Raw genomic sequence first — 12545 nt, 5'->3', positions numbered from 1 at the left:
CAGCATCTAGCCCATTTTAATAGTGTAATATTTGTGTATTTTTATTCTATTATTTTTATATTCCTACTTTATTTCCACTTGCCATGCATGTGCATTTTATCCCCAATGCTCCCCTATGAAAAGCATTGGGTTGGATAGGAGAAGAGATAGCGTGCCATCATGGGTGACAAATCAAACGGCTACAGGAAAGGGGTCAGCTGGAATAGGTGAGTAAATACCTTTCCATTTTTTTTCCTTTACATTTAAGGGGGCCCTGAATCTAATTGGTGAAGAGAACACTACAGTGTTATTCCTAATGCTGTAGTGTTTCTTTAAATATATTGCTGATTTAAAGAACACAGGTAATAGATACATTATGGTTGAAGGTTTTTTTTTATGTAATATCATAAAATGCCAGTAGAGGCTGCCCTAACTGTACCAAAAGCTCCATAGCATCCTTTCTGCTATACTTTCTGCTAGCCAAAATGATGGACGATCACTTTTTTTTTTAATGTTTTATAAGATTTTAATGTTTTAGAATAATCTAATAATCAGAAGGTAGAACAGAACAGACTGGGAACAAACATTATATAACAGTTAATGTTGGTCATTTTGAAATGCTGAGAGAGGGGTGCAGGTGAGAAGAGAGCAGAATGACGCACACACACACATACACATACAGACACACAGACACACAGACACGGCTGTCAGCTGCTGCCATAAAGTATACACCGGGCGATAATGTGATTGGTCTCTTTCAGCCTGCTGCAGCAAGCACGTTACAATGAGCAGTATGTGATCAGTTAACATCAGAATGTGACCCACCATGGCTACTCAGCATAAAATAAAAAAAAACTAAGAAAAAAGTTACTTGCGCCCTATCCCAAATCTCTATGCACACCTAAATAACTTTTTATATAAATAAATAATGGGATGTAATAAACCCTCAGGGAGAGTAAAATAATAATAACCTTCTTTTACTTTCTTATATCTAGTTTGAAAAATTCCGTAGTCAAATAATTCAGATTACATTCAGCGCTCCGGGAGCAACTATTCCAAAGGTTGAACTCACAGACGATGACATTCTAGCAGCCATGCAGGTAAAATGAATTTTTTTTTTTTTTAGATTAACAAGTGCAGCTAATTTAGTCAATATATCAATCTATTTCAAGCAGCACACGTCACTGTTTAATATTAAATGTTTATATATATATATATATTGTATTACAATATAATTATTTTCCCCCTGGTTATTTTTCATGGCGGCATACATGTAGATAGTTCCTCTTCTCTCATTTGACAGATGAGAAATTATGACGTTAAATTCAGTAACTCAGCAATATTGTAATCAGCTGCCCATGCCTATAAACAAAAGATAGTGAAGCCGTATGAAAACTATAAATACATTTATTATGAGAAACAGAAGAAAGTTATTTGTGCCTAAATTTGTCATCTGAAGAACTTGTTGCTTGCAATGTCAAAGGTATTAGAGTTGAGCCAACACCTGGATGTTCGGGTCCGGCGGGTTCGGCCGAACTTTGAAAAAAAAAGTCCGGCTTCAGGATCGAACTTGACCCCGAACCTGAACTCCATTGAAGTCAATGGGGACCCGAACTTTTGGGCACAAAAATGCCTCTAAAAAAGTCCTGGAAAGGGCTAGAGGGCTGCAAAAGGAAGTAAAATGGGGGTAAGAGTAGGACAAGTGCCCTGCAAACAAATGTGGATAGGGAAATCATTTAAAATAACATAAAATACCTAAAAATAAAAAATACAGCTGAGCCATAAAATAGCACTAGATGGAATCTTTGATTTTAGCTTTGGAAGAACTTAAATCAAAATCTAAAGCATGGCTGTCAGGAGGATTACCAGAATTATCCATTTGAGAGAGGGTTGGAGTCAGGCCCGGACTGGCCATCGGGCACACCGGGCAAATGCCCGGTGGGCCGCGATGGTCGTGGGGCCGAGGCCGGCAGGGGAGATCACAGGATCTCCCCTGCCAGCCCCTGCAGGGCCATTGCGCTACCCTAGCGCCGGCCCCACTGTGTGCCTCCATGGGCCAGTGGGGAGATCAAAGATCTCCCTCACCGGCCCACAGGCACTCAGATGCGGCTGCCGACAGGAGAGGGAGGGAGGCAGGAGAGAGGACCGGCAAAGCTCTATCCAGCGGTTACCGGGGCAATGCTCAGATCTCGCGAGAGTGAACTCTAGCCTTCAGGACCACTGGACCACCAGGGAAGGAAGCATGCCCCCCCCCCCTCATGGCAGAACGGCTCCCCCCCCAGGCTAAAGGTAAGAAGGAAGGGGGGGATATAACTTTTTTCTTTAAATACAAAATACATTTACACACACACACAACCCCCAAACACACACAGCACCCAAACACACACAGCACCCCCAGACACACACAGCACCCCCAGACACACAAAGCACCCCCAGACACACAAAGCACCCCCAGACACACAAAGCACCCCCAGACACACAAAGCACCCCCAGACACACACAGCACCCCCAGACACACAAAGCACCCCCAGACACACACAGCACCCCTAGGCACACAGCACACCCAGACACACACAGCACCCCCAGACACACAAAGCACCCCCAGACACACACAGCACCCCTAGGCACACAAATCACCCAAACACACACAGCACACCCAGACACACACAGCACACCCAGACACACAAAGCACCCCAGACACACACAGCACCCCCAGACACACACACAACCCCCAGACAAACACAGCACCCAGACACACACAGCACCTCAGACACACACACAACCCCCAGACACACACACAACCCCCAGACACACACACAACCCCCAGACACACACAGCACCCAGACACACACAGCACCCAGACATGCACACAGCACCCAGACATGCACACAGCACCCCCAGACACACACAGCACCTACACACACACAGCACCCAGACACACACACAACCCCCAGACACACACACAGAACCCAGACACACACACAGCACCCAGACGCACACAGCACCCAGAGGCACACAGCCCCCTCAGATGCACACAGCACCCCCAGACACACACAGCGCACCCAGACACACACAGCACCCTCAGATAAACACAGCACCCTCAGACACACACAGTGCATCCTCAAACACAGCACCCTCGCTCACACACACAGCACACTCCCACACACACATATATATATATATATAGTCATCCTGATGAAAGTCTGTGATACAGACTGAAACGTTGATTTTTATTTTAAGCTAATAAAAGCTAAGTTTTATTCATTCAACTTGGAAGTCCCTGGAGTGCTATCTTGTACTTTTGGCTGTATCTGTTTGCTGATAAGCACCGGGCAAGTACATCAAGGAAGGTGGAGTGCATTACTATTTTTGTTTTGTTTTATTTTATATATATATATAAAATAAGGGGATCCTGAGAAGCAACTTTGGACACGGAAAAGGCACTTGAATGCCCGGTAACAGGAAAGAGAGAGAGAGTAATAGGAGAGTGAACAGGTGAAAGATAATGAATGTTTGTCTCACACTTTTAGGTAGCACTTTATAGTTTTTTATTAGGTGACTTTTCGGTTTGCCAGCGGTAGCAGGTATTTAGTGTGTTTGCCTTAGTTAAGGTGGTTGTATCCACATACTATACTAGGCAGCTATTGGAGAGATATTTTTGGGGGTTCTCTTGTTTGTTACTCCTCTATAGTCCTCGTGTGGGGCTATTTATCTATTTTTACTATTATTTTGTACAAGTATGATATATCAAGCAAGTTGGGGGTACAGGTTATGATTCATTATCTTTCACCTGTTCACTCTCCTATTACTCTCTCTCTCTTTCCTGTTACCGGGCATTCAAGTGCCTTTTCCGTGTCCAAAGTTGCTTCTCAGGATCCCCTTGTTTCAAGGGTCTCCTTTTCTGTGTATTTTCTCTGGGTTACCCCCTACTTTGCAGCTTTGAGGTAGGCAATGCATGGGGTCCTTTTCAATGTTTTGCATATAGCTATGTGAATTATTGGATCTACCCTATTCATTATTCGCTTCTTCGTATATATATAAAATAACCCTCAGTGAGTTAACAAAGAAAATTAGAAACCTAGACTGTGACGGCAGATAAAAACACCCTCACACACAGCACCCCTCTTACATACACACACACTGCGCCCCTCACACATACAATACGTCCAAATATATATATATATATATACACACACACACACTACAGCACCCCTCACACTGCACCACTACACACATTACGCTCCAGATACACGCTAGATCCCTTACCCTATATGCACTCTTAATCCTCTATACACACACACACACACACACACACACACACAATCTCCTATACACACTCTGGGTCCTTTACACACTAGAACTCCTACACACACACACACACACACACACACACACACACTGCATTACTTGTCAGCAAACACATACAACATTCTCTAAACACACCCTCTCTACAACCCCTACACACACTACGTCACCTATACACACACACACACACTACAGCCCATATATACACACTCGCTACATCCCCTATAACACTATGCCATCTATACACACACTCTCTACAGCCCCTAGCCACACATATTACACCACAAACACAAATGAAATTACCTATTTACACAATACCACACGACACTCTACACACACGCAATCCCACAAGCAGGCTCCAAACACATGCACCATACACTTTCCTGGCCCTTTTGTCCTCTGGTATCCCACTTGTGGAGACACCAGAGACAATTTAAAAGCAAATACAGCGCAAGCATGTTATTAAATTTGCTTGCGCTGCGCAGAAGCAGAGGAGCAGAGGACGCCGGGAAGCACAACCACCCTGGCCCACAAACTACCATACAATTCCTTCAAAGAGTTCAAGGAAGCAGAAGAAGGCATCGATGACTCCAAGACGTAGACCCCAGCGACTGGGTCACCATCCTGGCCAGCAAACTAGTGGGGAAAAAGAAGAAAAAACCCAAAAAGGGATGTCTTATATAAAGACCGCCCAGAGGGTAAATACCCAGTCCAATCTCAACAGTAGTGTAGTTGCCAAAAAATAAAAAAGCCTTTATTGAAATCTATTAAAAACCTGGGTTATCAGTGATGGACAGAATAATATAGGGAGAAATATGTATGGTAGGAACAGGGCTAGTCAAGAGCCTAATAGCCAAAAGGAACCCTCACAAAAAACGGAGAGGGGATAGAAGGCAATATGTACCCCCATACATAACTCAGGTAACAAAGCAGTATGAGAGAACAGGGAAAGGGAGAAACACACACTCCCAACCAAACAGTAGTGCTATGCTAATACCCTATCTCCTATAAAACACCTTCATGGGTGTTCTAATCTAAATGCTGTCATAACATCTGAAGCCCCAGGTTACACACACATGCTAGAAAAACATAAATGAAAAAGGTGCTCAGAGCAAAGTGCTCAAAGAGTATTAAAAACACAGAAGAACCCGACGTACGTTTCGGCGTGACCACACGCCGTCCTCAGGGGTATCAGCAGTGAGCAGAAACTGTCCGGGTGGTAAATTTATACCTTAAGCTCATAAGCTTTATTGTAATCACCTGTGATTGTGTCTAAGCTGCTCTGGTCCTCCTGCGAATGGGGCTGTGGGGGTGTGGTGTAACACACCAGAGTGTCAGCCCACATTTCTATGTCAGAGGTGGCCAGAACAGAAAGCTGAACTAGTGGGGAAGGCAGCGGATATTTACCGGGCTGTACCAGAAGAGCAGATCAGAGACTATCCCTTTATTACCCAAATCCTCCTTGCCCGTTATGCGGTCACCCCCGAGCAATACCACCAAAAGTTTAGGGAGACCCGGAAAGGGGAGAAGGACTCCCATGCGAAGTGGGCATGCCGCATCAAAAGGGCCACCCAGAACTGGCTCAACTCCCATAAAGCCCAGTTCCCGAAGGAGATCACCCAGCTCGTCATGCTAGAGCACTTTTTCAATGGGCTCCCCAACGACAAGGCGACAACACATTTGTATGTCATCCATATCAACTTTCAATGCCATTTACTGGTGACCATGGGTAATGGGGAATCAGGGTTCGATTCTGGAGAGGGAGCCTGAGAAACGGCTACCACATGCAAGGAAGGCAGAAGGCGCGCAAATGACCCACTCCTGACGCGGGAAGGTAGTGACGACAAATAACAATACAGGACTCTCTAGAGGCCCTGTAATTGTAATGAGTCCACTTGAAATCCTTTAACTGATCAATTAGAGGACAAGTCTGGTGCAGAGCGACTGACCCATGCGTGCTTCAGCTGAAACGCCTTGAGGAGGTTGGGGATCGAGATTAGGGGTTGTTCTAGAAAGAAGAACATATCGTCCGCGTAAGCAGCGAGTTTGTGCTCCTCCGCGTCCAGTGACACCCCCGTGATGCCCCCGTCCCGTCTGACCGCCTCTAGAAATGGTTCCAGGGAGAGGGCAAACAAGAGGGGGGACAGGGGACAACCTTGGTGTGTACCGTTGCTGATCGGAAAAGATTGCGTTAAGGTTCCGTTTATGCGGATCCGCGCTGTAGGCGTTGTATACAGTGCTGACACCCAGGCGCATAGCTGAGGGCCGAATCTGAAGTGGCGGAGAGTAGTTGTGAGATACGTCCAGTCTACCCGATCGAACGCCTTTTCGGCGTCCGTCGATAGCAGCACAGCCTCCCATTTCTTGGATTTCACCGTATGAATGATGTTGAGTGCCCGTATCGTGTCATCTCTGGCTTCTCTACCTGGGATGAACCCGACTTGGTCAGGGTGGATAAGGCCCGGGAGGATCGGAGAGATCCTACGGGCCAGAGCCTTGACAAAGAGCTTGAGGTCCGAATTCAGAAGAGAAATCGGACAGTAGCTCGAGCAATTGGTCGAGTCCTTGCCGTCCTTGGGAATTATTGTGATTGTAGCTGCCAGGGTATCTGTTGGGAACTGACCGCCCTCGCGAATCGAGTTCAGTCCCGTCAGGAGCTTGGGCAATAGGGTATCACTAAAAGCACGAAGATATGAAAGCGGCAGACCGTCAGGGCCGGGTGCCCGATGGGCTTTCATGCTTTTCAGTGCTCCCTTGAGTTCCTCAAGGGTTAAGGGTTGCTCCAGGTCTTCGGTTTGTTCCTGAGAGAGCATTTTGGTTACGTGTTGGGAGAGATAATCCGTGATTTTCCATTGATGTGTCTGTAGGGCTGTCCCGTGCTGTCAGATATGAAGTGCAATCACTAATGTACTTTTTAGCACCCAAAACATTTTAAGTTTTAAAACTGTAATGTGACAGCAGTATTTGACGCTTCTATTTGACTCTCAGATATGAAGAGCACACCCCAAATTTACTATTTAGCAGACTAGCACCCAGAAAATAAGAATGTTTAAAACTGCGCTGTAAGCGCAGTATTTGACGCTTCTATTTGACTCTCAGATATGAAGTGCACCCCACTAATGTACTTTTTAGCACCCAAAAAATGTAAAGTTTTAAAACTCCGATGTAACCGCAGTATTTGACGCTTCTATTTTACGCTTCTATTTGACTCTCAGATATGAAGTGCACCCTACTAATGTACTAGTTTGCAGAATTCTTTCCTAATATGTCTCTAACAGCTGCAGCATCCTCTCCCTACACTAATAAGAGCTCATGTGCGTGCGTCGCTACGCAACTCCAGCTTATATATAGAGGCTGGGTCACATGCTGCACTGGCCAATCACAGCCATGCCATTAGTAGGCATGTCTGTGATGGCTTCTAAGGGCAAACGAGTCAAACGCTTGTTGATTGGCTGCCCTGCAGCCTTTCCAAACGCGCCATTAAATCGCCGAACACCGAACTCCAACCCGAACATACAGTGATATGTCCGTGTTCGGGTCCGGGGTCTAAAAAACGTAATGTTCGGTACGAACCCGAACTTTGCGGTTCGGGTTCGCTCAACTCTAAAAGGTATCCAAAGACCTCCATGATGCTGCCCAACAAACGCTCTCAGGAGAGACCTCAGATTCAGCTGTTCTAGAAGCAGATATGTATCTCGTTGAGTGATCTTGCCCTTCTCTATATAGACTTTTCATATTATGGAAATAATTCAGGAATGAAGGCTTGAAGTAAAGGCTCTTCCACAGCCCCCATTTGGTAGAACTAAGTCTGTCTGACTTTCTTCAATCAAGTGTTCAAGATATGCAGAAAGAGTGGCTGTGGGGTGAATATGGCAGAGCGATGGGTGGTAAATATGGCATGGGTAAGTGACCGGATTGGGGGGGGGGTGAGTGTGACAGTGCAAGAGAAGGTGAGTGTAATGGGGTGAATATGGCAGAGCGATGGGTGGTAAATATGGCATGGTTGAGTAACAGGATTGGGGGTAAGTAGGACAGTGCGAGAGAAGGTGAGTGTAATGGGGTGAATATGGCAGAGCGATGAGAGGTAAGTATGGCATGGGTGAGTGACAGGATTGGTGGAGTGTGGCAGGGTGAAGGGGGGTGACAGTGTGTCTGGTGGGGTGACAGTTACACAGACACACCCGTGCATACACTGACACACATGCAGATATACAAACAAACACACACTGACATCCATGCAGATACATACCATATAACATGCACAGAGACACACACACTCATACATTAGTCACCCTCCTGTTTCCTACCTTTTGTAGCTCGTCTCTGCACTTTTTCTAGTGCCATGATATCCTTCTTTAGAACAGGTGCCCAAAATTGCACAGCTTATTCAAGGTGATTTATAAAGAGGCAAAATTATATTTTCATCCCGAGAATTTATGCCCCTAGGTTATCCCTAATTCACTACCATTTAAGGTGTAAGTTGCTTGTGCATTCTTGACCCCGAAGTGCATAACTTTGCATTTCTCTACATTAAATTTCATCTGCCATTTTAGTGCCCAGTGCCCAAATCTATCCAAATCCCTCTGCAGCAAAGCAATATCCTGCTCACGTTTTATTACTTTACAAACTTTTGTGTCATCTGCAAACACTGAAACATGGCTTTCAATGACTATTTCAAGATCATTTATAAATATGTTAAATAGAAGTTGTCCCAAAACAGAACCTGGAGGAACACCACTTACCACTTTTGTCCAGCCTAAAAATGTACCATTAATGACAACTCATTGTACTCTATCCTTAAGCCAATGTTCTACCCAAGAACAAGAATATGCATCTAGACCAATTTCTTTTAGTTTGAAGACTAACCTATTGTGAGGGACCGTATCAAACACCTTGGCAAAATCCAAGTAGATCACATCCACTGCAACACCCTGATCTATATTTTACTTACTTCTTCGTAGAATGCAATTAGGTTAGTTTGACATGACCTATGCAATTAGGTTAGTTTGACATGACCTTTGTTTTCAGTTTTGTTTTCTACAACTCACAAATAAACATTTATTAAAGGGATGCTTCAGGTATCAAATAAACGTTGCCTTAAAGGGACACTCTAGGCACCCAGACCACTTCATCTCATTTGAGTGGTCTGGGTGCCTTGACCCTCTACCCTTAACCAAGTTTGTCAAAACACTGTGGTTTTTGCTAAACCGCAGTGTTTTGATTAAATTGAAAATCCCACTTCCAGCTGCCTCCCCTTACATAGCCGCTAGATGGTGCTTCCGCGTCCACAGGAGAGGAAAGATGAGTTACGACGTGCGACGCCCCCACGCACTGTATGAGGACGTCGCAGATCACGTGGGTCTAATGCAGCTTCACAAGGAGATTCAATGAATCTCTGCGTGAAGCGTGCGAGGGGCGGGGCGCTGCGTTAGATGCGCATGCACTCTTGCTTCCCAATGATTCACAATGAGTATGAGCTCATTGGCGGAGGGAAGGAGGGTGGGTCAGCTGATCGGATGACGCGGAAGGGGGTGTAGACAACGGAGGATGGATGTGTGACGCAGCGCTGGAAATAAGGTAAGAATTATAATATTTATTGAAGTTTATATGTCTTGCAAGGGGGGTTACAGAGGTGCAGGGGATGGGTAGAATTTAGTTTGGGAGGAAAATAAGCTGTATTTTCGGTGAGTACAGTTTCCCTTTAAAGCAGTTTTTGTGTATAGATAATGCCCCTGCAGACTCACTGCTCAATTCACTGCCATTTAGGAGTTAAATCACTTTGGTTTCTGTTCATGTAGCTCTAGCCACACCTCCCCTGACTGTGACTGACACAGGCTGCATGGAAAAAAAATATTTTATGTTCAACCAGATGTAAACTTGCTCTGGAAGTTCTTATCTCCTGCTCTGTAAAGTGAACTTTAATCATATACAGTATGCTCCTGAGGGGTCTAGAAGGCTATTAACATGGCAGGAGTTCAATTCTAAATTCTAAAATAATCAGAATGTGCAGTAAATAAAGTTGAAGTATTATATGTCACTTTACAGGACGTTTAATGCAAGGAGGTGTGACTAAGGCTGTATAAACAAAATTATTAAACTCCTAAATGACAGATAATTGAACTCTGAGGTTGCAGGGGCATGATCTGCAAACCAAAACTACTTAATTGAGCTAAAGTTGCTTTAGTGCCTATAGTGTCCCTTTAACCCCTTAAGGACACATGACATGTGTGACATGTCATGATTCCCTTTTATTCCAGAAGTTTGGTCCTTAAGGGGTTAAATAAAGAAATAAGTAAAAAATAGTATTAAAATATAAAACAAGAAGTGATAGTTACCCTTCTAGGGTATAAATGTGTGTTGTATGTATTTTATTTTGTAATTTTGGCTTGGCCCTCAGCACCTACTGCTACTGTCCCTGTATATCCAGCTTGGCTTATTGCAAATTGGATTTATTAATCCACCTATTATACAGCACTTTATAAATAATAATAATAATAATAAAAAAAAAAAAAGAAATCCCATCCCCAAATGGGTGAAATGGAGAGTGATTTGCTTGTTTAGTACTTAACATAACTGTCAAACTACATATAGCTTTAGGCTCTCTGTATAGAATTAGCTGTAATGTGTACCTGTTTCTCTCAGTCTGTCCCTATTAAAGTAACTATAGGAAAATTATTGGTGTGCTTCTTAAAGGACCATTATAGTGCCAGGAAAACATACTCGTTTTCCTGGCACATTATAGGGTCTCTAGGTCCCCCCCACCCTCTGGGCCCCCCTCCCGCCGGGCTCTAGGGAGTGGAAGGGGTTAAATCTTACCTGTTTTCCCCCGCCGGACTCCATCGGCGCGGGGAACTCTCCTCCTTTTCTCCGTCATCGGCTGAATGCGCATGCGCGGCAATGCCGCGCGCGCATTCAGTCAGTCCATAGGAAAGCATTTCTCAATGCTTTCCTATGGACGCTGGCGTCTTCTTACTGTGAAAATCACAGTGAGAAGCGCGGAAGCGCCTCTAGCGGCTCTCAATGAGACAGCCACTTGAGGCTGGATCAACCCATAGGTAAACATAGCAGTTTCACTGAAAAAGCAAAAAGGGTTAAACCTAGACCTAGACCTTCATTAAAGGACCACTCTAGTGCCAGGAAAGCATACTCGTTTTCCTGGCACTAGAGTGCCCTGAGGGTGCCCCCACCCTCAGGGACCCCCTCCCGCCCGGCTCTGGAAAAGGGAAAAGGGTTAAAACTTACCTTTTTCCAGCGCTGGGCGGGGAGCTCTCCTCTTCCTCTCCGCCTCCGTTCCTCCCCGTCGGCTGAATGCGCACGCGTGGCAAGAGCTGCGCGCGCATTCAGCCGGTCACATAGGAAAGCATTCATAATACTTTCCTATGGACGCTTGCGTGCTCTCACTGTGATTTTCACAGTGAGAATCACGCAAGCGCCTCTAGCGGCTGTCAGTGAGACAGCCACTAGAGGAAATAGGGGAAGGCTTAACTAATTGATAAACATAGCAGTTTCTCTGAAACTGCTATGTTTATAAAAAAATTAGTTAACCCTAGCTGGACCTGGCACCCAGACCACTTCATTAAGCTGAAGTGGTCTGGGTGCCTAGAGTGGTCCTTTAAGCTGAAGTGGTCTGGGTGCCTATAGTGGTCCTTTAAGTTGCATATGGAATTGTGTGTAGTGTGAATGAAGTGAGCATTTAATTTTACTTCTGGTATGTTTATCCTCTTAGAATGGTATTTCTCTTCACTGAGAACCTAGCTTTCATACTTAATGCATGCGACTCATAACATTTTCTTTTCTTCTTAATACCTTATAGAAAGTAATTGTGGACTTCTCAGAATTCAACCAGCAGCCAAAGCAAAAAGAAAAAAAAATAGGTTCACAGACCTCTCAAGCGGAGTCTACTAAATCACAAGCAAAACAATAAATAAACTGGCATTTGACTTGCAAAGCATCACATAATGATCTATGTCTGCGTGGCTTATAGTACATCTGTTCTCTTCAATGTTCAAATAGAACTGTCAATAAAGTCAACATCTCGTACTACAATTTTTACCTTAGTGAATGATTTATTTCAGTTTCTCAGTCTCAGGGTTATACACTAAACTTTGAATTTTATCAAATCAAACTATGAACGGCAAAATGATCCGGGAACCGGGAACTTATATCATCCCCTTCACGCCACTGCTGCCAAGCGAGGAGCCGCAAAGCTGCACACTCTACGGAATGCAGAGGGAGTTGATTCCCGACCCAGAGGAGCCCCT

General features: G+C 44.7%; 1 protein-coding gene across 2 annotated transcripts in view; it reads left to right on the top strand.

Annotated features, from left to right (window-relative positions):
• Window positions 1-12256, top strand: part of LOC134577563 (coiled-coil domain-containing protein 27-like) — a 31057-nt gene extending 18801 nt beyond the window's left edge. For both annotated transcript variants that reach the window (XM_063436364.1, XM_063436363.1), the window contains 2 exons: window positions 975-1079; window positions 12098-12256. In XM_063436364.1, coding sequence (XP_063292434.1) covers window positions 975-1079; window positions 12098-12208 — 216 coding nt within the window. In that variant the 3' untranslated portion in view covers window positions 12209-12256. The remainder of the gene's footprint in view (window positions 1-974; window positions 1080-12097) is intronic.
• Window positions 12257-12545: the final 289 nt, after the last annotated feature.

This window comes from Pelobates fuscus, chromosome 11 (assembly GCF_036172605.1).
Source record: "Pelobates fuscus isolate aPelFus1 chromosome 11, aPelFus1.pri, whole genome shotgun sequence".
NCBI lineage: Eukaryota > Metazoa > Chordata > Amphibia > Anura > Pelobatidae > Pelobates > Pelobates fuscus.
Note: the sequence above shows the minus strand (reverse complement) of the source record. Positions and strands in the feature narration are given on the sequence as shown.